General features: G+C 44.3%; 1 protein-coding gene across 1 annotated transcript in view; it reads right to left on the bottom strand.

Moving 5' to 3' along the window:
- The window catches only part of TMPRSS9 (transmembrane serine protease 9), a 123,287-nt gene that overhangs the window by 28,724 nt on the left and 66,818 nt on the right, over positions 1–27,745 (bottom strand). Inside the window, exons 11-12 of the mRNA XM_086947258.1 lie at positions 12,053–12,224; positions 9,431–9,702 (exon numbers count right to left, since the gene is read on the bottom strand). Of these exons, the coding sequence (XP_086803384.1) occupies positions 9,431–9,702; positions 12,053–12,224 (444 nt within the window). The remainder of the gene's footprint in view (positions 1–9,430; positions 9,703–12,052; positions 12,225–27,745) is intronic.

Raw genomic sequence — 27,745 nt, forward strand, 5'->3', positions numbered from 1 at the left:
TCATACCAGGACAAAGTCAATTTTGCCAATGCAATGCGCGGTCGCCCGCCCCACACCAGCTTCCTCTGTAGGCCCTCAATTTCGCGGAAATAGCTAGCCGGCACCAAATCAAGTGTATTTTGGATGGCATTCAAAAATCGGGGGAGACACATCATCTTGAACAGGGCCGCTCTTCCCAAGGGGGACAGCGGCAAGCCGCACCATGCCGCAACATCCGACCTAAGCCAGGAAAGCGGAGGTAACAAGTTCCGCTCATAGCGGACTTTGGGGTCCAATGAAATGTAGATCCCCAAGTACTTAAAGCCAACTCTAGAAACGGGTATCGGGCACACGCGGGGTAGCGAGGGTAAGTCTCCCGTGAGTGAGTAGATACAAGACTTGGCCCAATTAATAACTAAACCAGAGTTCTTCCCAAAGGAACTCAAGACGTCGAATAGGACACCCAGTGATTTACGGGGAGAGGTAAGGTACAACAATATGTCGTCGGCGTATAGCGATATACGATCCTCGAAGTCAGGGGTTCCCAGCGGAGCCATGCGGCAAGGGGCTCAAGGGCAAGCGCGAAAAGGAGTGGCAACAAAGGGCATCCCTGTCTCGTGCCGCGTCCGAGAGCAAAGGGTTCCGAGGCCCTGCCGTTGACAACAACCTGAGCCAGTGGTTGCTCATACAGAAGCTTGATCCACCCGATGAACTTGGGCCAAAACCAAACTTGGCAAGGGCTGCCCACAGGTATGGCCACTCCACCGTATCGAAGGCCATCGAGGCATCAAGTGAAACCAAGATGGCCGGCTCCTTAAGAGACCCCCCCCTTGCTAAGACGCCACGAAGACGGCAAAGATTGAGCGCGGTGTTGCGATGGGGGATGAAGCCGGATCGGTCCGGGTGGATCAAGTCACTGATCACCGTAATCAGCCGGTTTGCCAAGAGCTTCGCCAGAATTTTGGGTTCCACATTCAAAAGCGAAATCGGCCGATACGATGAACAGTGTTCACGGGGCTTGCCATCTTTATGAATGACCACAATGGTCGCCAGTCTCTGATCCCGGGGAAGAGACCCGAGATCTCGCGATGCCGAGAACATCCGACAAAGATGTGGCGCCATTTTGTCAGGGCACAGCTTGTACAGTTCAACTGGTATACCATTCGGACCTGAGGCCTTCCCAGAACGAAGGGAGCGGATAGCGAGCGCTACTTCATCGGTGGAAAATTCCGCCTCCATAAGCTCCTTGTCCGATTCCGACAGGCTAGGCAGCGCGATATCCCGCAGCAACAAGTGCGAATCCTCCTCCGGCCTATCCGAGACCGGCGCATACACCGTCTGAAAATGCTGGGCAAAGACCTCAACTATCTCAACCGGGTCCACCACTCGCGTACCATTCACTTTTTCAGCAACAGGCACCACCCGATTCAGTCTATCCCTTTTGTCCAGCCAAGCAATCAACTTTCCCGCTTTATCACCAACATCATACAAACGCCCCTGCTGCTCACGATTCATTGCCTTGGCCGCATCAGTCACCAGAGCCCTGTATTCAGACTGTTTAAGGGCCAAAGAGTGCAGTCCCTCAGGTGTGACCCCCGACTCCATCTGTTCCTCCAACTCAGTGATTTCATTCTCCAGGCCCACCACTTCCGCATTCTTGCGCTTCCTCTCGCTAGCAATCAAGGATAGGGTTTGACCACGGATCACAGTTTTATAAGCCTCCCACAAGGAGACAGGGGAGGACACCGAACCCTCATTCTCAGCAAAGTAGTAATCCATACACTTAACCACCTCCGTTCTAATCTTGGGATTACAAAGGTGCCAGGGGTTGATCGGGGCGATCCGGCCCCCGGTCCCCAATTGTATATCAATAGTAAGCCAGAGTGGAGAGTGGTCTGAAATCCCCCTAGCCAAATGCCTGATTTCCCTTACCGAGACCATCTGCACCGCTGGTACGAGGATATAATCAAGTCTCGAGAGACTCCCATGAGCTCCCGAGTAGAAAGTATACTGGAGCTGTCCGGGTGCAGTTGCCTCCAACAATCAACTAGACCCAACATGTCCAAGAAACTCCCAAGCCATAGCTGTGACGCGGGCAGGAGTCTGGGGGGGCAACGGTCTTCATCTCCACTAACTACTGAATTAAAATCGCCACCCACAACCAAGATGCCATCAGGAAACCCCAGGATCACCCTGCCCAAATCAGTAAATGTGGTGGACTGTAGGCCGGGCGGAACATACACAGACAAAATTGAGATCGTCTTTCCCTCCCACTGACACGTAATAGCCGCATAGCGGCCTCTATCGTCCAGCACCGCGTCGTCTATCTCCAGGGGGAGGGAGTTCCTGACCAGGACACCCACCCCTCTCGACCCAGTGGTAAATCCGGAATGGGCCACCAAATGGTAGCCCCGTCTATTCAATGCATGGCACGTATTTCCTACTAAATGTGTCTCCTGGAGGAAAACTATATCTGGGGAGCATCGCTTCAAGTAATGCAAAACTATCCCCCGTTTTATCCTATCACCAAGACCGTTAACATTCCAGCTGAGCACCCTCAGCCCCCTACCACCCATCCCAGTAATCAACACTCCGCCTCCCCCGCCACGAAACAGGCACATAGGATAAAATCTGAAACAAAGCGTAGCCTCGATACAAACAAAAAAGGAAAGACCCCCCCACCACCCCCAATGGAACCCTCAAAACACACCCCCCCACCCTGCACCCCTGCGGTAGACCAGAAAGCCACCCCAACTTGCAGTGTGCCTGTCGCCCCATTAAACTAACCTACAGGAAGAGAGAAAAAAGTCCCCAGAGGAGGAAGAGTCCCGATTCCCCCCCACAGAGCCACTGCAAGAAGTCCATAAAATAGGCTTGCCGGCGCAGACTCATTACTCCTGTTCTTCCAAGCTGCCTTCAGCACCTCTCAAACTCTCCGGGCTAGTACGTTGTGCCGGCAAAGTGTCCAACCAGTCACTGGCCACCTCGGGCCGGTCAAAAAAAGCGCACGTTCTTCATATTCAATCCTCAGGCGGGCTGGAAAAAGCATGGCGTACTGCAGTCCCATGTCCCTGAGTCTCCTCTTCTCCCCCGTAAAGCCCATACGTTGTTTCTGTACCGCCTGTGTGAAGTCCGGATAAAAACTGACCAACGCATTCTCAAATTTAGTGGGACCATTGATACGTGAAGCTTGCAGGATAGCGTCCCTGTCCCGGAAATTAAAAATCCTGGCAATTATAGGCCTCGGGGCGGCCCCCAGCTTGGGCTTTCCACCGGGGACTCTATGAGCACGCTCCACCGTGAAAAAGTTACTGAGGCCCTTTGGTGCCAGGTGTTTCAGAACAAGGTCTTCCACCAGAAGGTCTGTAGACACGTCCGCGGAGTTCTCCGGAACACCTACGATGCGGACGTTGTTGCGCCTGGCCCGGCTATCGAAATCATCCAGCCGGCGGGCAAACAAGTCATTGGAAGTCCGGAGATTGCGAACTTCGGCCTGGAGATCCGAGACATCCGTGGTCAGGCTCGTGGTCTTGATGTCCAGGGACTTGACCCGCTCATTGGTTTTCCCCAAGTCCGTCCTGATAAGATTGACTTCGATCGCCACCGTGTCTATCTTAGCTGCAAGGGTTTCATACTGCTGACCCATAGTTGTTCTAACACTTGCGATGGTGCCCATAACATCCGTCAAAGTCGGCTCTTCAATTGTAGGATGACCATCGCCAGTCTCCTCAAGGACCTTGCTCCCTCCGCCTGGGGATCCTTTAGGGCGAGTAAAGCGATCTATGGTCTGGGATTGGGTAACCCCACCTCGGTATGAGCCCCTGGTGGCCCACTTCTCGGCGTCCGCCTTGCCCGCCATAATGAGCGACGAGCTCTGACGGAACCGTTGGGATCTGGTCAGAATGATTCCCTTCGCGGCAAGCCTGTAGAGGCGTGAGGGTGATGATCACAAGCAAGCGTAGGACTGGCAGCAGAATCAGGTCAGCCGTGCAGATCGGCAGCAAATCGCCGTCAACAATGACCAAGAGCGAAACCGAAAGTACCACAGGGGCAGTAGACTTGTCACACCAGCCGTTGTTGTTCAATTGCCACCTGGGTACCTCGGGGACTCAAGCCCGTGGATGGTCTACGATATAGGCCACAAATTTCAAAGCACAGTAAGTCCGGTTCCCGGTGGCCAAATCGAGTTTTGAAAAGAGTTGTTGTATCAGCAGGGCATCAGCAAAAGGTACCCGTCGTCCAAATCAGGATGCTTTGCAGGATAGATGCGGGAGGCGGAAAGGGTCTCGGGAGCCCTGTGCTCACGCGTCCATCTTGGAAACGCGCAAAGCTCCTCCCCTGGTTCAATATTCTTAACTACATCTAATTTCCTTGTCAAGGTAGGTGTGTGTGTGTGCGTGTGCGTGTATATATATATATATATATATATATATATATATATATATATATATATATATATATATATATATATATATATATATATAGAGAGAGAGAGAGAGAGAAAAGAATACTGAAACTGTGCATACCTTTGTTCAGAATACAGTATTTTTGTGGGATGATATTTGCAAACAATATGTTGGTAGAATAGTTTAGTGGATGTGCATTTTTCATGTAGCATAATTGTCTTCATGCTCAGCCTACAACATCACAGATCAATGTGCATATCAAAATTGGGACATTAAAAAAATGTTCTGTATGATAGGTTGGTAGGTGCCAATGGATGGATAAACGAATGGCTGGGTTGTTGAATGGCAGATGGATGAACGGACAAATGGATGGATAGTTACATTAAAACAAACAAGGGGCAAGAACACCATCTAAATACCACACTGATATACTTGATGGCAGGCGCTGTTTCACAAACTAGTATTGGGGCCCAATCTTTCTATATATGACCTCAGACTAAATAGTCATACGTGCGTCTAATTTTTTCTGACACTAAACAAAATACAGACAGTTCTGGAGATGTATTCTGTCATTGCCAAAATCTCCTGTTTGCATTAGCCAAACATCCATGAACATAACATAGAAAATTGTCAAAGATAGCTCTCACATGCCAGGGATTAACAAAATAACCCATACTATCAAAATTATTCTTTGAGTATTTTTCTCTTCTACGATAGATACTCTATAGTGTGGATCCTACACGCAAGATGAAATAACCTTGCCTGCACATGCTTTCCATTTGCGCTATGTACCATCCATTATATGACGCGGTTTGCATTGGGGTCAAATCACAACACATTTAATTACAATAAAAACACACTGCGACCTCTTTTAAATATACCATGCCACTTTACCACTGTTTTCAGTGATCACTGGTGAATTTGGAGTGTATTATGTGGCAACACTATGCATCATAGACTTTTTAAGCTACTATATATTGCTCTAACTTACTCTATTTATATAATTTTGCCAGCCTTGAGAAAGCTTAGGCGAACTGCCAAATAGGGCGAAACACGAGCTGATTGAACCGTGTAAAATCATCGGCTGAACATTGTAAACCCTTGAATCCCCAATGGAAGGTGAGATAAATGATATGTCTAACAAAACTGGAATTTTTTTATTCAAAGTTACTGTCACTTTTCAAATAACCGAAGCGTTGTCCAGAAGAAAAATATATATACAGTGTCCTGTTGGCTGATGAGTCCATGTGCAGAATGTGTTGATCATATTCACTAACTTCAGTTATGTTTAACTTTTTTTTACAGATATGTTACCTAATCATTTAGAGATTGCTGCTGGAACACGTCTTGGTATGTTCTCTGAGGAGGAAATGCACTCTGGTGTTATCCTTTCATACGGTACAAAACAAACAAACAAGCTTCAAACAACAAGACACCATATTCAAGATACCACTAAGAAGCCCACTATTTCATGTCTATGCAGGAGGCAGATCTTCTTTGGATTGGGTTAGACCCTGTGCAGTGGTTCTCCCTTAAGGGTTGAGATCCATCCAAACACACATTTTTATAAACGAAGCACAGAACGCTGGTCTAGATGGACCTTTGAGTCTTCAAGGACCCAGCTGAGGAGCTCCCAATGGAGGGACTGTACCAGCACATTTATTTTTGTTCTATTGAGTTTGGTTGTGTAATACGGTCTTAGAATATTCCTGTTTATTTTACAATATATATTACAAGCTGAATGCTAGTGACATACAACAGAGATTTGATTTTCAATTCTGTAGACTCTGCACACCTTTTAGATTGAAATATCAGAGAGGGGTTGGCTGCAATTCTGGTCAAATAGATATTCAAACCCATATGCAGCCACCTCAAGACTCTAGTGGATTATCTTAAGTTACGTCTCTGTAAGAGGACTTCAAGAAGAGGAGGATGCCCACTAAATGACCGTACCAAACACCTTATTTTACAAACGATCCCATAAGTTTATAGCCTCCTGCATGAAGTGAAACTCTAGTGGTGGAACATTACTAAGCTAAGATTATAAATATGAAATGTATATGGGAGACAAACTAAAAACAAGAGCATGTGGGAAAATGACAACTTAATCATGGAGATATGTTGTATTTATATTTCAAGGGGTTTTTCAAAAGGCTGTTAATGAAGGAGACTGATTATCTCTAATAGATAATGTCATATTTTTAAACATTATATACTAAGATGCATTTCATCTACCAAGTAAAGAATTTCATGATTAAATATTGTTTCAGTCTGTTGGACTTGGCCTTCTCCCCCGAAATATTTCGCTTCTGACCCCCTTGTCTTGGATGTCTCCCCCATGGTAGTAAACCTGTATAGGCCATGTGTGGTAAGAGTTGCCCTGTTTTAAAATTGGTGTGCAGGACATGTTCCCCCATTTTAGAAATGCACCTGACTGAAATGTTCTGTATTTAAAATGGATGCCATGGCCATGGGATTTGCCACCTGACTTCCATAGGTCAGCCGCCTAGATATTATTACCCAGCCACCCCTAGCTTTTGGAGGTAAAGCCTGGCACCCAGGGCGCTCAACCCCTCCCCTTGAGCCAGTTTAGGCCAGCTTAGCCAACACTCTAGAAGGTTCTGGCACTGCCTGGGAGGAGGGTATAAGTAAGGGGCATGTGCCACCAGAGAGTCAGACAGAGCTGGGACAGGAACGTGAGGGGACCTGCTGCGAGGTGTTACCTCCACAGGGGCCTGTGAGCTGGGCCCTGCACCCCTTAAAAACCCCCTCCCCTCTGCTGTCCCCTGGGCCCCTGAAGTAGGAGGGCCCACCAGGTCCCCGACGCTGTTGGGACCGTGAGCCATGCAAGTGCTGCGCCAGGAAGGAGGTGAGGTGCGCTGCATTTAGAGGGCTAGGGAAGAAGCCCCAGAGAAGAGGAGCTGAGGTCTGAATGCTATTGTCAAGGAGGGTGAAGAATGGCCGCCTGAGACATGCCTGGAAGACCTGTCTGCCCCTCTGGAGTGCTGTGCACTGAAGTGCTGTGAGGCCCTGAGCTGGCTGTGCTTCCCGTGACTCAAGCGCTGTAGCCCTCTGTGAAGCGCTGGAATCAAAAGGCGCTCTTCTCTTCAAGCACCATCCTGCCCTGCGAGGCGCTGCATTTTGCCCTCAAGCGCTCACCTGCTGTCTCCGGTGAAGCGCGTCATGTGTGGTGCCGCTGAGCGCCCCAAGGCGCTGTAGTTGCCCGGCGCTGTCTGCTGCCGTAGCGCTGTGCCTGGAAGCGCTAGCAGTCCCCCTCACCACAGCTGAGTCTGCCCTGTCAGGCACGGTGACCTGTCCCGGGCGGCCCTCGGTGTCAAGAGAGGGCCGCCGCCGTGGTGCTGTGGGACGTTCCAGGCCCGATAGCGTGCAGTTCTTCCTGAGCCCGCCGCGATCGCCTGGGGGCCTCCTGCCCTGTGGAGTGTCCTGTTGCGGCAGCCCCCGGTGTGAGGAGAGGGCCGCTGAAGTTCGTAGTGGGCCGCGCTAGGCCCGAGGAAGCCGTCCCGCCAGCCTCACGTGACGGGGGCGCGTCAAGCCATGCCCCCACCGCGCATCGATTGGCCGCGTGGCCGAGCCCCTGGCAAGCGAGCCTCGGATTGGCTCTGGGGCTCTGTACACGCCATTGCTGCCTGCTATTGGCTGACACCCACGCGCCTTCCTCCTGATTGGTCCCCGGGCCCGGCAAGCACTGAAGAAGGCCCGGGACGGGAGAGATACCCACGCGGGGGCTCGGGAAGTGCATCGGAGCCCCCGCCCGCCACTGACATCGCCGGAGGGCTTAGCGAGAGGCCCACCTGCCGGCGCAAATCAGGGGAAGGCCCTGACCCACCAGCGCAGGCCCCCGGAAGGCCGGGAGCAACGTTGAAGCTGAAGGGAGGCCCCGAGGGAAGCGCCGGAGTAGCGCGGGCCTCCCCTGACTGGCCCACAATACACCGAAGAGACAGGTAATACCCGGGGAGGCGGGCGGGAGCCTCTGCGTGCGCCCCTCCCCCGGGAAAGACTGTGGTGGGGCCCCGTTGGCCCGGTGTGACCTGGAACTGGGGCCAGAACCCCTTGGAACGAAATTGGGGCCTGAGCCTTTTACAGGTTTAACCCCACATTGGGGGGACTGATTATTCTTACCTGCCCCTAGGCGGATCCTCCAGGTAGCAATGTTTTGGGCTGATTGATTGGTCCCCTGACCCAGAGTTTTATATGCTTCACCTGTGCTTGATGCCATGTGTATTCATGGGTAATGAAATGTCAATACTTACTAATTAGAGCCTCATGAAATGTTTAGCGTTTAGCTCTTGCCAAAGGGATTGATGAAAGGTACTTTAACCAAATGAAATGTAATTGCGGAATCAGGAACCTTTTCCCCTTGGATGGAATGGGTATGATTCCCTAATGAAATGTTGATTCCTGCCCAGTGACCGGGTTATAGGGGAGGGCTGAGTGTCCCGGCCCATGATTTGTGGTGTGCCTGCTGAGTCGTATGTGGGTACTGCGTGAGTGCTTCACATGTCCTCCGAAGTTTGGCCTGCCCGCTTGGTTCCATGCTACCCCCTTGGAGATTTGGTAACCCCATTTCTTACACAGTCTAAATTTGATTTCCGAGATGGAGAAAAACTTTGAACTACTTGCAAATGTTCCCAACATGATCTACAATATAGCTTGGATTTTAGTTATTACAGTTAATTCAACAACTCTATGAACTGTATAAAAGTGTAATTGTGATATGCCATTATCGCTTTAGAATATATGCTTCAAATAATATTTGAAGGGTTTGCTTACAACACTCAAAAAGTGATAAATTGGAAGAAATTACATTAATTTATTGAACCTTTTGAAGCAGTTATCTTCGAATTATACATTTGAAATGATATGTATGGCCATATACTGTTTCTGTGTCTTATATCCTATTGTGTATTCAACAGTAAAGTTATAAAATAGCCATTCTATACATAATATTTGTAAAAATACTAGAGGAATTGGTTTCCAACGACTTGACCCGCACCGCATCATCTTATTACGAAGAGTTTGCTCACCGTTGCCTTCCTTGACATTGCCCCACCCGGAGATCATACACTTCCACCCGGCAGGCAGCTTCTGGATGTTGGACGGCAGGCACAGCGGTTGGATGTACTTGCTGAAGATCAAGGTCTTCTGCAGTTCCAGCACAGCCACATCGAAGTCCAAGGTTGCTGGGCTATAGTATGGGTGTGGGATCACTCTCCTGATGCCAACCTTTACAGTACTCCCATCAGTACCGCTTAAGGACGTTGTGCCAATGTAAGCACTGACATACTCCGGCTTTGTACTATGGGTAGAGAAACATTCCATTAATCAAAAATCATCAACGTTTGACAACTTCTGTATTGTTGCTTTTACTCTGATAAAGGATAATTTAATGTTTTTCCTGCAGTAGATTACTTTCTCTTCTTACCCAATCCCTGTAGGTAGCCAAGCTTGCCTGCTTTCCATGAGTCAATGAGCATTGAATATATAAAACAATGTTAACACAAGAATGCTGGGCATACTCAAACTAGGAAATGCAAAGAAGGAAGTTTCTGTTTTGTTGCAAAGTCAAGGCAGTGTTATATTAACATTACGTAGCAGTACCAGGTAGGCGACAAGTCCCTCTAGTGAAGTTACAGAGATCACTTCATGAAACAACAAATCTGCCAAGTACTTAATGTGGCTACCCTCTTCAAGAGTGTAATGGTTTACTGTTTCCTGGTAGCTAGAAAACTTCTTACTTAAAAAAAAATCCACAACAGAGTTACATGTAATTCTTTAGCCTCATGACGAGCTGAGCTCGTCATGAGCATGGAAGGGGTTAAGGAGCCAGAACGTCTTCTCTATGTGACATTCTTCTATTTGTTCCCCACACATTCTGTTTTTCTTCTATCTAAAGAGTGGTCCAAAGCTTGAGGACATGTTGCCTATGCAATTCATGCCATAATATTTGCTCAACCCCCTCCTACACATCTCTTCATCTGATGGGTAATGTGTAATATGTAATTATAGTTTAATAGTGCACTTTGCTCCAGCTACCCCCTCTCATTACTACATTTCAATAGACGTGGGCCAAATTTGTAATTTGCCGTGTTGTATCGCAGAATTTTAGTGCTGGTACTGTGGGGAGATCTGGCTCATTCTTTACGGTGTCCCTGATGTGAACAATACATCTGGCTCAATACAAAGATTGACTACAAATATTTGAAGGACTCCTGCAGAACCTGGAGATGAACTGCAAATGCAGAGATTGAAGCCTGCAAGTGACATCAGACCATCACTGTACTTGTGAAGTCCCATTATTGTAATACGTTCCCTAACTGGACAGGGGTTAAAATACCAAAAATTGACAACAAGAAAAGGACAATGTGCAAGTATGCATTTATCCATTTGACTGCTATCTTTTCTCCCAGAGGCTGTCACTAGTATAGTCTAAGTTGTCACCCCTGGCAGGTATACTATAGAAATTCATCAGATGACATGGTGACCTTTCAGTGCTACGTGAGACCAAGATTCGAAATGGAATTCAGCCCTGATAATAGGAGTTGAAAAGATATTTGGGACTCGCAATGTTATCTGAACTTTGGCTTTTCTATTCCTGCAAAGCCTGCAACTTGGCCATCACCATCACATTTCTTATGGTGGCCACTAAATCCTTATAGGTTTTATGAGGAAACAAAGGCAATATCCACATTTGTCTTAGAGACTTCTGCTTTTTTTCTTAAAGTCGGCATTACTACTTAATGCACTAATAAAAATCTACTTTTAGTTCTCTGTACAAGAAATTCTCCTCCATGAGCTGGTAATCTGTTCAAAGTTTGCAAAGTGTAAATATGTCCAAACACAAATTCTTGCTTTCAGTCTAGTCCCAACTAAGAAGAAAATCAGTTTTAAGAATTAGGAAAAATGGTTCAAGTCTATAGTCAAGATCAATAATTTGATTCAAATTACAATTTAAAAGATGTCACGTACAGCCACAATCAGGGATCCTTTTTAAGGAAATACCAGATCAGTAAACATACAAGTAAAAGCCGATATAATGGGATAATAAACATACAAATTTAACTTTGGATATTTGAGGTTTTGTACAATGGACTCAATGATGAAGCATGCAGCACATCATTCTTTGTGGGTGAGAGACTTTTTAAAAAAAATTAAAGACTTAGCAGAAGGGATGTAGAGACCCCATTTACAAAGGTGGACCATCTGCCCTTTGGTCTTTTCATTGCTTCATACAATAGACCAAAACATGCAATAAACACCAAACTTGCTTTTGGATGTTATGAGATGTTGTGCCTCAAGCAAAATAAAGGTTATATATATTATGTTTTTTACCATTTTTTTAGGATCCGATAAGTTAAAAAAAATTAAACTTTAAAACTCCCCCTTTTTTAATTGTTGACAATGACACTTGCTTATGAACTGATTTTAGCATTTAGTCCTAGCAACTTTTTTATTTTAACAGCATTCAATTTTACATTAGCTCTCTTGACACAAATGCTCATAAACCCTCACTCGCAGGACAATTTGATATCTATGCTTAATATTCTTTGGTCACATGAAAGATCTATCTATCTATACATATATATATATAATATATATCTCAATTCATTCAATTAATTGCAAAAAAGAGTAAATAGTATGATGCTTACTGATTAAAACAGTGTGCAGCAGAGACAAGCCAGCGGCCCCCGATGACCGCTGCCCCACAAAAGTGGCGGTTCCCTTCCTTCAGGCTGACTTGCCAGGGGACCTCTCCTCTGGATGCATCAAGTCCACCTACAATTTTGTTTGGTTTGGAGAGGCCTGGTCTTCCGCCACATTCTATAAGAACAAGAAAGCTAACCAATCAACTGTTGATATCACCAATACACTTCCAAAGCCACAATGAATGATTGGTTAGTGCTTAAGTGGAATAGTTTCATTAACTCATATGCTCCTGTAATGTAGCTTTTAATTTAGCCCACATGTTGAAGTTTTAAAATGTTTTCAGTATATCATTATTGTTGGGTTTGCCACTTGGAATACTGTAAAAGTAAACTGATTTTCAAACAACTGTAAAAAATGGGATGCAGTGAATAAATAACAACAGATACCTAGCTCCTGGCACTGGCCCAAATATACTATAGTTTATTGCGGGCGCTTGTGTGAAGCAAAGTGCAAACAATAGCATTGATCAACTTTCATAAGCAAAATAATTTGTGTGGAATAAAGCAACCACAACAGTGCAAAAAGTCATTATGTGAAGTTTAAAGTCCATACACAGGCAGGGACATTTACAAGGGCTTATTAAGTATATACAGGAAATTATAATTAAAAGCTCAGGGCAGTTTCAGTTGCATAATGTAAATTGTAAATTGATACTTGTATAGCGCACTACTCACCCGCAAGGGTCTCAATGCGCTTGTACGAATACCGCTGTGGAACCCATCCTGGCTTTCCCTGTGAGGCGTCCACTCCTGGGCACCCCCAAGGTGGAGGCCAGGCATCCTTAGCGTTGTGGGGGCCGTTATGGAGATTAAGCAAGCTATTGCCCAGAGTTGCAGAGTGGGACTCCATGATTGGAATAGGTACCAAGGCGAGAATTATCGGGTCCGTGGAATTTTGAGCCCAAGACCCGCCGAGGCGGGGAATTGAACCCTGGTCCCGGGCCAGACCTCTGCATCAGGGTCTGCCGCTCTAACCATTGAGCCACACTTCTCCATGCAAGCCAATTCTTCCCAAGGTGACCACTCCCTTCCATTACTTTACCTGCCTTCTGGGGCTGCTAGGTAATCTGTTAACAGGTATGCTGGAGGTGCTACCTCCATGATGGCAATTCTGACTTCAGAGGTACCCCCTCCTCATCCAGACATGGTCTCATCATTAGCTGTAACCTCAGCTCATGTACTCAAGCCCATAATCAGGGCATTGCCAGAAGTCACAGTTATGGGCATTTTCTAAGAGGAAATCCACCTTCTTCCTTTATTCAGTCTAATCACAAGTGAATTTTGAAACCCTGTTCCTGTCGCAGGTTAACTCCTAGCCATCCTGGTCCGAAACAAGACCTTAACCTAGATCTCAAAGCCAAGAGTTCACTGGAGTGACATTTGAGACATTTTAGATATCTACTATACAAATGTTATACAGTTAATGGATCCATTGCGAATGTTCAAGAGTGAAACTGCGCTCCAAGAAGTGAGATCCCATCAAACGACCGAGGCTGTGCTCACCCTAATGAGTCGGGCCAATATGTCTGTTCCTACAAAACAAAAATTCACTTCTGAAGTGCATTGTATCCCACTACATGGAAACCACTCCCAATAAATGGGTGCATATTTCAAGATGTAAAATTGGAATTCTGTGAAAGAGACGATACACTGAAGAAAGACATGAATGTCATAGTGGGGGGATTCACCCCAAGTGCTCAGGTTGTGCTCAAAGGTTTGGGAGTCTCTTTAATTGAGAGCAATTGTGCACCAAGTTATGGGACTTGCATCAAATGAGAGTCTGTTTTCCAAGATATTAGGCTTCTAAACAGTGGGTGAAATGGGGCTAAGTGAAACACACACACCCTGAGTGAGCATGGGGCTTGTGATGCTCACTACTCTCACTCAATGTGAAAGTCTCTGAAAAAGGCAAGAGTCACAACCGTTAAGAGGCAATGTGCACCAACATTCAGAACCTGCTCCGGGCGACTGAGGTTATGCCTCAGTAAGCGAAATTTACAATGAGTGAGCCTGTGGGTTGAGAAGTGAGATTCCCAGCCTCCCTTCAGTCATTGATGCTATGCTCAACAAGTGCAGCTGGGCTACCTCACACCAATGAGTGAGACTGATTCAAAGCATGAGACTTGCCGTGAGTTATTGAGGTACTTGTTCCTCTCTGCTTTCTCTTAGTCACAAGCCTCTCCATAGCCTCTGTACTTCCCTCTAGTGTGTTGTTTCACAACTTTTGTTTCTGCTCTGAGTTCTTCCTCCGATGAATGCGGCAGGACCCGGCAATGGCCAAATTGGTATTTTTTAGTTACTATTCCAACATGGCCGGCAACTGCCATTTTACAATGGTATATATTTTTGTCTCATCTCTTTTTATTGAAAGAAGTTACACAACACAATCACAGTAAAGAATAGAACAGTTGAGCGAATTATATCCTCGGTTTGAGATTGTTTTTATCATACCGGAGAACTCTGTGCCTCAAATATTTATTTTCAGTGCTCCTTTTTGTCTCATCTTCCATATTCCCATTCCTTTTCCTTGTTACCCTTTCTTCCTACTATGTTTCCCTTTTGTTTTTAATGCTTTTTGTTTACATTTTTTCTTCAGTAATTGTTTTGTTTCCTAGCATGAAGATACCACCCGCAGCTCCATTTTTGTTTTCCGTAGGAGGTATGCACTGTGCAGCATTTAATTTTTTTTGTCTTCCCTATGTCTGCTTTGTCCCTCATCTCTGTGGAGGGACCCTTGCCACGAGAAGTGTGTCTTTCTCTGTCGCTGTTCATTCTCTTTTTTTTAAGGTATTTTCGAAATTGTACTGTCACAGAATGAGCAATTCAATTTTGTTTTCAAAAGTGTCATTTTTAAAGTGTCAATTTTTGATGTGCCAATTTGAAATTATTGAAGTAATGCCGTCTCTGCGTCTTGTAGCAGCGCTCTACAAGAATAGACTGTCAGGAGTAGAATGACCGGTAATGGCCAAGGTGCCTTGAGCTACCCATGCCAATGTTTGTAGTACCTGCAAACCCTTTAACTTATTTAATGATAGAATACAGTGTAAGGCAGACTGTAGCCTCCAAGGTTGTTGATGTTCTGAATGAGTTCATTGTACAGGAACAAGAGCGTAATGTAAGGGCACCAGACATACCTTAGTAATCGCAGTGTCTAGACCTTTTTCTGATTATGGGTTTTAAAACCGTCTGGAAAGATCTTTCAATCCTTAATTTTTTTAAGACCTTTATACCATTTATCACGAGAGCACCAAATGACGAGTTCCAGGAACTCTTGGCTTGAAAGTAAGTTACTTCGTGACAATACTGACCAGGTACTTAGACTTGCGTTGCTCGAATACCGCACTTGGTTTCACTGAACAAGATTAATGAAATGCTTCTCTTGGGCAGGTTTCGATAATGATAGCTCATTAAACGGGTAGGTCTCTTAAGGTCCCACGTATACCAATGATTCTAATAAAGAATGTAATTGAAGACTTATTAATGCCAGATCTTGAGTTACTATAGAGTGTTCAGCTCAAGAAATATTGGGAAATGTATCTCTTGCAGAATTCTGAAGGTATTGGAGCCCAGGAAGCTAATATGGGGGTGCAGGGAGGGAGTAAAAGACCAGTTGTGTAGTAAAAAGGTACATATCCCATGCCACTATATACTCAAGCATAAAACTGATGAATAGACACTGATTAAACTAAAAGCCATTGTCTCAAAAAGTGCCAAAATGTGTTTAACTCTGATAAAATACAGTGCCAAAGTAAGACCTAAATCAATTTCAAGATTATTTGCATTCAAACATAATTTCCTGCTAAAAACCCAGTAACATGAAATAAAAAAGGCACATGTAACAAAATACCTTTTACACAATGTGATGATAACCCATTTGTTAAAAGCCCACTGTTTTTAACAAATGCTTTTCTCAATCAGCTAAGCCTATTGCGTTTGTCATGTGAATAGTTCTGTACTATCTGGCCTATCGCTTGTAACCATTACCAACTCAGATCTACTGTTCTGAGCATAAGCTTTACAGCAAGGCGACCATTGGGCACACACTAGTAAGATGATAAATGTATACAAATTTACAATTGGCTTAGCAAAATTCTATCTATGCTTAGAGGGTCTAACAAGGGATCTCTGAAAGCACAACTGTATCCCCGATTTTTCATAGCGGGGAACCAACACTAAGATCTTTCTCCACAGACATTAATGCAGAGTAACAACACTCCACCCTTAAATAGATTGATTGTAACACATGCTTTTAACAATAAATATGTCAGGCATTCTTGTTTTATGGTACCATTTCATATTAAACATATCAGGCATATAGCAATGCTCATTGGCTTGCTATCAGAACCAACTCAGTCTTAAGGTATTAAGTATATGCTCTGACACAAGCAGAAAGTGCAAAACAAGGACTCGTCAGTGGATAAACACAACTTTGGCTTAATCAAGTTCTGTACTTGGGGAAACGAAAATAGGGGTGAAGCCAAGTCCCTCTCTCAGTAGTACTCGAAAAGCTCTTTTTTGTTGATCACCTAAGGTCAAGCGTCTGCTTCGCTGTTGAGCCGGACCAAAAAATGCATGCAGCGGAGGAGGTGGGATTTGCCACTAGAATGGTGATGAAAAATATACCACTTCGGCTTGCCAGAGGGTTAAATAGTTTTCAGACCACAATATAATGCCCCTTTCATGTTGGGCGAACCCATGAACATTTTTGATCAAATGTTTTAGATCCTCCCTCACTGCTGATGACTGCTAAGACATTTTCAGTATTTTAGCTTCATTTGGAAAAGATAACTTATTCTACTTTTATTTACATACACATGTGGGAATCTTAATATAAATAAATCTAAGTGGTTTATAATCCCCGCTTAGGCATATAGTCAGTCAATTTATGGCACTGAAAACCCCCTCATAAGCCTAGTTTACATACATTTACTTGATCAATATTACCCCCGGTAAGCATTTTGTCACAATTTTTAAGTGGTTGATAGACCCTCTTTAAAGCATATTGTACATATAATTAAGTGGTTGATAATGATCAAAATATTAAGTAGTTTATATCTCCCACCCCAGTACACATGTTATAAATGTATCTAAGTGGCTGGTTCACCTCCTATAACATGTAGTAAATATGTGCGGTGGATGATAACCACTAGGTGAAGCATATTTTAAATGTACTTAAGTAGCTGAATTTTCCTCTCTGGGTGACCATGGTTTAGGAGATTTAGGAAAAGGATTGAGACAAGAAGTGATGGTAAAAAAATAGCATGGCCTTTCATTGAATATCATGCCTTAGGACAATTCCGTAAAAGTGAGTGCTGAACGCAAGATGGAGTATCCGACGTGGATTTGGAGTTGCTATAGAGTACTCGGCTTACGAAATATTGGAGCATGTATACAGATTTATTATTTACATTCAAACATAATTTACTGCCAAAAAAATAGTAACATGAAATTAAAAAAAGAATTTCTCAAAAGTAAAAATCATGTTCTACATCAGTGTAAAATTGGTATGCATAATTCTTTTTGGCATTTTCTATTTAGATCCCTAACCAGATTTGATTGTTAAGTTTTACTGGAGGTACCTGTGATGTCTAGATTTATTTAGCGCTACACACAGTGAAGAGGAGGTGTGATCAGGATTTTAGTTGCAGTGACATAAAACTAGAGTGCATACAGATCATGGTCTTCTACATTTCAATTAAGGGAAAAAAGTCGGCAGACAAATATAGTTATGATCGGATATTGCGTTCTTAGATCAAGTAATGTTTTTTTGTTATTATCTTTGGTGCCAGTTGATGAGCCTGCAATACAAGTTACAAAAATATACTTGCACACAAAGACACATACGCACACATACACATCACAATTTTCAGATGTAGGACATCCAAGAACAGGGCATATGGCAAGTGCAGGTTCTACTCTTGAGTCATTACTGTGAAACCTCCTAGTGCGCAACAGGCGCCAGATTGCCACTAGGACATAAAGCATGACCACATTCACAGAGGATGCAGTGCAAAGTAGCAGGTAGCACAAGCCACCTGAAATCCTAACTATGCATGTGACCAGCCTCAGAAGATTCTAGGTTTGTGGAAGTAGGAAAGATTATGGTCAAGAGCTGGGTTGCCCAATAGATGCTGTGAGGAGAAACAATTTGGCAGGTGTTTCTGCAATAACATTCTGCAGTGCATCCCTCAGCTGGGGAAGAGCTCTCCTGCAGATTAATTCTTGTTGGAACATTGAATTTGCAGTGAAGTCAACTGGTCTAAGGCGGCATGAGGTCCACTAGACGAGCACCATAAGTCCTAGAAAGCACTGGTGGAAGGAGAGGCACCTCTTCAGGGGGCAACTTGTGTTCGACGTGGATATGCAGACTGATCCTGCCTTATCGATGACCGTCAGATGGATTCCAGTCTAGCACTGGGTTTGCTGTGGTTCAAATGCTTCCTGCTTTTTGTCACCAATGCTACTGCTTCCAAACCTTCAGACCTAGAGGCTCTCTGGTCCAGGGTATTGTAATTCTATGTTTATGTCTCTTCTACAGCAGCTGCCCCTGCCCGAATTCACCGTCATTATCCCGGGAGCTGGTGATTGGCCACCTTGGAAAGCCGAAAACTCTTTAATTGTGTTTTTGTTCATTGTTCTGAGAGTGGCTGTCTTCAGCAGATCCTTGGGGGGCAAGGTCGACTGACATGAGTTCAGACCCTTGCTCCGTCTCTTCGGGTTGTCCCGGGAAGTGTCCGTCAGATCCAGTTTCTGGGCCGGTTTGTATGTTTGCCATGTTCACTATTGGCTCATCTGTAAAGAAGAACACACTGTGAGTGACAGAACATGCATCACAATGAGCTAAGTCTAGAGGCTAGGTTAATAATATCAAATGCTACAGGATTCTCTGCTAGTCATTAATAGGATGTGTAGCATGCAGCTTGCTGGGTGCTGGGAGCATTTAACTGGACTGGAGAGCAGGGGAAAGGTTAGTTAGAGACATGTGGAGAAAGTAAAGGCTGCAAATATAACTTTCTAGGTATTGGGGTGACTGCATTTGGAGATTTACAGGATGGAATAGACAGATGTAAATAGATGCTGTAAGAGGTATAAAGAGTACAAGGAAAGAGAACCTGTGTGTGTGGAAGAATGACAGTGTACGAGTATGTCAGAGCGAGAGAGAAAGGCTGTGTGTGAATGCATTATACTCTGCAGTATGCATAACCAAGTCTGAGGCAATATATCTATATATAGAATGGGAGTGTACTATGTTACATGCATTTGTGTAGCACTTTTCCACCCTTTATATGGCTTAACAGCTCTTTCAAAATCTGGCCATCCTTTATTTTTTAGGATTTTTTTCTAACCGAAGACAAGGTGGTTTGGGGGACTTTGCTTAATTTGGGTTTTCTAATATTTAGGGGTGACATGTATTCAGTAGTATCCAGGGAAGTCAGAATATAGTTTATTGTCCAGTAATGGATGGTATTGGTTAGTGGCCTACCGCTCTTCCAAGGCCAATTAAAAGAGGCCTCCATCTTTCACCACTTTAATGCCATACTGATCCATATGTATGTCATAAAAGGGTGTAATGAGTGTAGAACATCATGAAGCGCGTAAATGGCACTGGTGAATTACATAAATGTAAAAGGAAGTTCCCTGGCCATGTCGACACAAAGTCTGAGAAGAGATTTCGAAGAGGCGCTTAGCACTGGAGTGTACAGACATCTCAGCAGTGAAGGGGTTACCTGAAGACAAAGGCCCTCGGGTAGAGTATGGCAGATTTTGCAAAAAGCAGTAGATTAAAAAAAAAAACTGCACAAGATCATGGCTTCCTCACGTTTTAAGTTTTGTTACTAGAGCAACTGTGATATTACCACCTGAGGCACTGTTTCTACATGCAGATTCGGAAATTAACACGAATGCCATAATGATTTTAACAGCTCAGGAAACTGTTACTACACTAAAATGTAGGCAGTAGTTGGTTACTACCAATAATATAACAAGAGTTGAGATGCAAACAACATACATGAACCTGCTGGCATCCACCACAGAACAGTATTGATACTGAACATATATAATGTGACATTTCATTTTTCTTGGCATAAGATGGAGGACGGTCATGGGGTAAAATGGGGCACCAGCGCGAGCAGCCTGGACATTGCTCCCCTGGAACAGCAGTTGCATGTTGTTCATGTCACTACCATCAAAGGTGACAACCTCAACCCCTGCTATCAGGACACCTTTACCAGCCCTGGATGTTCAGCTTGCAAATCCTTGCACAGGTGTGTCAGTCTCAGCGGCTGAATGCGAACAAGCAAAGACTACAACACCCAAAGTGCATTATTTTGTCGGATGAAAGCCCAGATCTGGAAACAGTGTCAGTGATCAAATTAAATGAGGCGGCCTCCATCTTATCACAGGCTGAAATAAAAAATCCTGCACGGTATTAACATCGGTGTTTCCTCAAATTGTTATTGCATAGGTTACCAAGCCCTGGGGAGGTGCTTGTATTTGCAGACACCCTGGATGAAATCACATTGTTTGCCCCTCTGGCTGTTTCCATCGGTACGATCCTGTTACTGTCCCCGGGGGTTTATCTGGAGCATGCTCAGAACCGAATGTTCAAAAAGAAATTTAGAGGTTTCGAAAGGGGAAATATACTAGGAGACTGCACTGAGTGAGCAAAGTAGAATTCAGAATTTTCGCAAGAAATGAGGAGGCTCGTTTAATTGATGATCTCCTTTTGATTACCAAAAATCCCTATCTGATCGTTAAGGTAACAAATATATTAACGCTGTAGGAGGAGAAAGATCAGTCTGCAATCAATATCTTATCATAATGTGGGGTCCAGATGCGTGCTTTGGCGGTGTCGGCCTGCCATACTCTTGCATGCTTGAGGGGGCATCAACCTTTTTTTTGCTTTCTTTTGACATTGCCTAGTGAACAGGCCCCAAAAGGAGCCAGCCTCTTCTATTGATTGAAAAACAGAGTCCTTTCTTTGGCCAAGTTATATAGCCCAAATTGAGCCCTAAATAAATTCTCAGCAACAAAAATAAATGAAGCGGACGGATGTAAGGAATAAAGTTTAAATCAGCTGCTGATTATTTACCCTACTTTTTTCAAACTACAAAAGAAGATAAAATAAGGAGAATGTTCAGTGAACTGGGCACCCGGGCAGGAAGAACACATCAAACTGTCCCATGAACAGGCTATGATTGGATTTCAGCTAGCATAGTCACAAATGCAGCTATTGCAAAATGTGTAATACATTTGGAAAACAAATTTTCAAGTGTGGAATGGGAAAGTCTGCTTGCTACACTGACAGTACAGAAAAATGCAAAAGGAGTGTAACTGTTAGATTATCCCTTCTGGTAAAGCTGCACTTGAAAGCTCTAGAAGACTTGGCAATATAACTGATAAAGAATCTGGTTTCTTTTACAAACAGTGTTTATATTTTCCTGTCTTTTATACAATACTTCAGACATATCATGGAAGACTCCTACACATCTTAATGGCCCTTACTAGAGACTTATCACAATTATTGGAAGCCTAAGGAATGTCACTTCTACATTTTTCTTGACTTTTTTCATTCTTATTTCCTTTCTGTCTCAAAATACTTTTCAATTGTATGTAAGTGTAAGAAATAGGATTACTATAATATATCTTGCATTTTCATTTGAGTGGCTTTGACATTTTCTAGGAATGTCTCAAGGAATTTGACTAAGACAGATATTTTTTATGATTACAAGATACTAAGGATGCTTCATGAATGACTTAGGAATGAGATTGCTACAGACCTTCCCTTCTGTTGTACTATACATTTGCCTCTTCAAGATAGTTTAGGAGAGTAGCTACCACTGATCTTTATCTCTTAATTTCTTTATTAAATGTTGTCTTTATACATTTTTAATTCTTCTCTTAAGACTTGGTTACGGAGCTGCTCTAGAAAGAAGGCTTCACAAGAGACGTAACACTTTTGGGGTGTTTTTGGAATGGATCTCCTACAAATCTGAAGTTGATTCTTTTATAAGAAAGGTTGTACGGATCCTTGAAGACTTGAGAATTTGATTGCCACTGGTCTTCCCTTCTTTTATAATCTACTTTAGGTGAACTATGGAAGCCTCAATAATGTGACTTCAACACATCTTCCTTTTTCTATTTGAGTCTCTTTACAATGTTTGGACCTTTAAGCAACAGGACTGCTATAGATCTTCCATCACTTTCAGAAAGACTTCGGAAAGTGACTACCACAGATCTTCCCTTCTGTGTTATTTTATGGTCTTGGAAATCTGAAAATTAAGACCATTGCTTGGGTTTGGTCCTTTGTGAGAATGTTTGATGCTTCTTTTAAGCCTTTGGAATGTGGTTGCCTCTGGGCAACCATATTTGATCGCCAAGTCTTGTTTTGAGATCCTTTTGATGCACCTCTGAATACTTGGGATTTTTATTAGTACACAGAAATTTGTTTGACTTACCGGGTTATGGAACCTTTGCGTAAGTCTTAGTAAAGCATTTACTATATATTTTTTTCTTCTTTTAAGAGAGTTTTATTCCATTTAGGTTTCGCGGGGATATTTATTTCAGATCTTCTTGGGTTTCAAAGATAGGAATTCAAGAACAGCCACTTATAGCTCTGTGCTCCTTAGAAAAGCAAAAAGGCTACAAATGTACCTGGTACTGTGCATTTGGGATTTTCACTTGCTTCATTATAATGTATTATTTACAGATCAAAGGCGAGTGCACCTGAACAGATAACTGCTCGGCTCTTCTCAGATTTCTTCTAGGAAATTCACAACTTTAACTACGAAAAGGATCAGGAAAATGTACAGAAAGAAGCCAGAACAATATACTGTTGCTTCTTGCTAGATCTATCGGCAGCTTTTCAGTCATACGATGTAACCAGTCTGGCTACTGGTTATTTCAAAATAAGAATGCTTTGAACTTTTTCTGGCTTTTCAACTTCTTTTTGCTGTGGTTATCATTCACTGCCAACAAGCTATAGCCCCAACTTACGGTAAAGATTTTACAAAGCAGTAACCCATAATTGGTATCAATGGGAATGCAATCTCACTTCTTGTGATGTCATTGGGGTAAAATGACATGTGAAGCCACTTCACCCACAAGTAAGAGTTTTACGCTATTGAGGTGGAGGTCATCGAGTAGTTGGATCTTGTAGGAAACGTCCAAGCAAAGGCTTAAGTGGGTTTTATTTTAAAATATGTTGGGTTAGCATGTGACAGATGCTGCAGTTCTATCATTTCAAAGTCATGTTAATCACGACTGACACTACATGACATGGCTTTTCAGAGATGGGCATGGGATGAGACTTGCGGATGTGACTTGCTTTGCCCACCGTCTTGTAAAGAAATCTCTGCATGCCTTTGAAGAAGTAACAAGAGTATTTTTGTCGGAGCAGGTCAGCCCTTCATAACACAAGCTACAGAGATGCAACCCTAAGCACAAGTAGGTAGGTGCAGAACATTGAAAGCATCAAGGTGTTGCATTTCATGCAAATTAACATCACAGACGGTCTACTTCTAAAATCGCATGCACATAGTCACTACTTTTATTTTGAAAGTTCAAGTCATCTAAAGTTATTAGATCTGCTACTTTAGCCAACCACTAGTAAAAAAAACACTAGATCTACAATAAGAGAAAGTATTCTACTTATTAGTTAAGACCTACCGGGATGGTCAGCAGCTTCTTTCACTCGGGCACAACTTCACTGGTTCCTTTAGTGTTGCCAGGGTGCAGTGTACGCTCAACTTTCACCGATGAGAAGAGGTAGTCCGTCCCATGATGTGTGAAGTGTTTAACATGTATATTACTCACTACTCCTTAATGCACCCAATAAAGCCATTACAGTTTGCAATCCTAACAAAATCCTGTTAGCACCTCGTTCATGAGGTCTGGATAGCCGAGGATGCCCTCTGTCCACTTCCTGAACTTTTAACAAATTAGCATTTGTTAATCACCAATTTGCTCACCTTCACTCCCATTTAGTCTATTGCAACTCCCTGTATTTGGGGGCTCCACTATACATCTTTCAGGGGTTGCAAAGAATCCAGTCAGCAGCGGCTAAACTGGCCCTTGGTAGGCAACGGAGTTCCTCCACAAGTTTGGCTCTGAGAGAGCTACACTGGTTGCCTATAAGGGAAAGTGTTCACTTTAAGTCCCTTTGTCTAGTTTTTAGAGCGGTGCATGAGCTAGGTCCTGCCCTTTGCAGGAAAGGTTTACATGGTATCAACCTATAAGGCGCTCCTCTACTGCCAGCCTATTGACGGTCCCTAGATTCAAAAGGTCTAGGTTAGGAGGAAGGGCATTCAGCGTGGTTGGTGCCCGTCTATGGAATGAACTTCCCCAGAGCCTTAGACATATCAACTCCTTGTTCGAGTTTTGCAGGAACCTAAAAACCTGGTTCTATCCTAAGGCTGAAGTCCCGGTTCTCTTTTTTTCCTCTCTCCTGTGACCTTTCTCCACTCTGGTCATCTCTTATTAGTCTGAAGCGCCTGGATACCCGTAGGGTGACAGTATGCGCTATACAAGCTCCAAACTCAATCAATCAATTTAGTTAAAAGTACCAGTAGGAGGTTTTGCTTTGAAAAGAAATTCTTATTGCCTACCGAATATGGTGTGGAGCTACCAAGTCATGTCCCACCGCAAGCAGTTTCACCTACCAGACAAGAAAGACCTCCACTGTCTTTCCATCCCTTCTGGGGAGGAGACTTATCGGTGCACGGCGACCAGTCACCAGAAGTGTTATCTAATCTACGCTCAATGCACGGAGTAGGCATGCGCAGTCCCACACCTTCCTGCCGGTCCTTCCCACAGTTGAGGAAATATACAACTGGATTGGTAAGATGTGAACCGCCATAGGAGCAGATACTGCTCGCACCAAGGTTTATGGCAAGCACGCTCATTGGCCTGCAGTCGGAAGCTTGCACCTCATTGGCTGCTTGTCTTTAAAGGGACTGGAGGGAGGTAAGAGTTGTCCAAAGTATGGTGGGGCTGGACCTGCAGTGCCCACAGGCCCAGGAATCTAGTACATCCGTTGGCAAAAAACACTGCCAAGTGACCTGTGATTATCCCAGTGTAGTACATGACAGGCAGGTGAAGATCAGCACATGCACACAAAGTAGTAAGAGCTACTTAGTGCCAAGCCCAGCTAGAAAGGCAATTAAATTACACCTGGCTCTTTGGCTTGTGGAACAACTTATACTGAGCACTGCCCTCCCCAGTCACTGCACACTGAGGCAGTGGCATAATAACCCACAAAGACCCAGACTGACGCAGGGCGGCAATGGAGAAGTGGAGGTAGGCCAGGCTTGCACCACACTCTGCCTGCCACATCACACAGATGAAGCCCCCACCGGCGCCAATTCATCCCAGGTGGCCTCAAGGAGAGGTGACCAAGCCAGGGTGAATCCTTGTTGGCTTAGAGAACCATTAGGGCCCCAGGGGCTGGACTAGCCAAAGACTGGCTGTGGGGCAAGTTACAGAATTGCAAAAAAGAACAATTGATTGACAGAATGCAGAACAATGTCATACATTCACCCTTGTACAGAGATCTGGGTCTAAATATGTCATTTTGTTGCTCACCATGCCATTCCAGTTTGAACCCAGCCATATGCAAATAAGTCTTGACCCTGCTCCCTATGGGAACAGTCCAGCCCAGACTGCCAGTCCCTCCCTGAACTGGAAACAGGCCTCATGGTCCCTTGCTCACTTTGCCACTGGAGTCAAGCTAGCCTGGCAGACTATGGGTATTACCCCGAAACCAGTCCCAGGATGCTGGTTTCCGATCTAGGGAAGACCTGGCTTGGAAGTTGGGGCAGGACTGTTCCAGTGAGGCACCGGGTCAAGACTGATTTGCATTTCGCTGGGTCTGAACTGGGGTGGCGAAGTGAGCTAAAAAACGATGATAGATTCAACCCAGAACTGTGACTGGGGTGAGTTTCAGCGCTTCGCCCATCATCTCCTTGTGCTCACTAAATGACAGAATTGGGCATCACATTAACCTGTCACCATGAAGGCGTGTGTGAGATTCTTTTGCCTGCATCTTGCTGCAGAGACCCCGACTGGAAGACCTTTTCACGTATTTAATTTGAATTCACAAGAGTAGGAGTGGCACTGGGAAGGTATAAATAATGAGGCGATAAAGGGAGCTTTAGTTGCAATTCAAGCTCTTCTTCCACAGCACAATCCCAATGACATTAGAATTGTAGAGGGTCCCTTGAAATGTATTTAGGTTTGCTGCTTGAGGGGTAGAGGCTGACCAGAAGGGGTCGGGGGGGAGGGATATAGCACAGCGTAGTCTAGTGGTTATCTGTACAGTAATGTGTGCTTATCCTCATGGCCACAAGTTTGAATCCCAGTGGGTTCGCTCAGACTTTCATCCCTCTTAGCTTGAATAAATGAGTATCAGTGAGTTGGGCTTAAGAGTAAGATGTCATCCGGTACCAGGGTCGCCTCCTCTGGGGAGAATCTGCAGTTCATAGATACACTTCATGCAACGCACAGGGCACCTGACCTGACCAGACCAGACCCTACTATTACTAACTAAGAAACAGCATCATCCCCATTGTGGGATTAGCGTCTTCCTAAAACACGTCTCCTTTAGAAATCATTGGGAAAGAAAAACTTCTGGTTTTCCACACTAATTCTGAAGATTGGAATAGTAGCTGGTCTGCGGTCATAGCCACGGCTCTGTTGAGTGATTCCAGTGCAGTCGCATGCAGGCCCTCTCTTTTCCACACTCTGCTATACTTGAACTGGCCACTAGGTGACGCTGCTACGTCTCTGCCTGCGCGCTTCCTTCTGCTGGTTGCGGTTAGCCCACACGTGGATCATTTAGGGTGACCAACTGTTATGGGTGCAAATTCAGGACGGTGACTGTAAAAATTCAGGACAAAGGGTCAAAATTCAGGACACAAATTCAGGACAGTAGGTCAAAATTCAGGACAAAACTTCAGGACAATTGGATAAGTTTTACAGACACATCAGAGGTCGCGCAATAGTATATAAGTAAGCCCAACCATAGCCAAAAATATTCAACCATTTGAAAACCTATTCATCATGTATCCGTCCATCTATCATTTCACTCATCCATCCCTTCATTCATCCTTTCACTCATCCATCATCCATACATCCACCCTTTCACACTATCCATCTGCACACTCATCCATCCTCTCGTCTACCCATCCATCCATTCATTCACCCATCCATCCAGCCATTTACCCTTTCACCCATCCAGCCATCCTTTCACTTACTATCCATCCACCCAGTCACTCATCCTTCCAACCATCCATCCTTTCAGTCATCCATCCATACTCCCTTTCTCTCTCCATCGACCCTTTCACTTAACAATCCTTCCTTCCATCCATCCACCCACCAACCCATCTACTCATGAATCCATCCATTGACCCTATCACGCATCCATCCTTTCTCTCATCCATTTATACTTTCACTCCTTCACTCATCTATTCATCCTTTTGTCCATCTACCCTCCCTTTCACTCACTCATCCGTCCTTGCATCCACCCTTTCGCTCATCTGTCCATCCATTCACCCTTGCACTTATCAGTTCATCAATCATCTATCATTTCACTCATCCATCCACTCACTCACCATCCACGCTTTCACTCCTCCAGCCATC

This window comes from Lissotriton vulgaris, chromosome 12, assembly GCF_964263255.1.
Source record: "Lissotriton vulgaris chromosome 12, aLisVul1.2, whole genome shotgun sequence".
NCBI classification, from domain to species: domain Eukaryota; kingdom Metazoa; phylum Chordata; class Amphibia; order Caudata; family Salamandridae; genus Lissotriton; species Lissotriton vulgaris.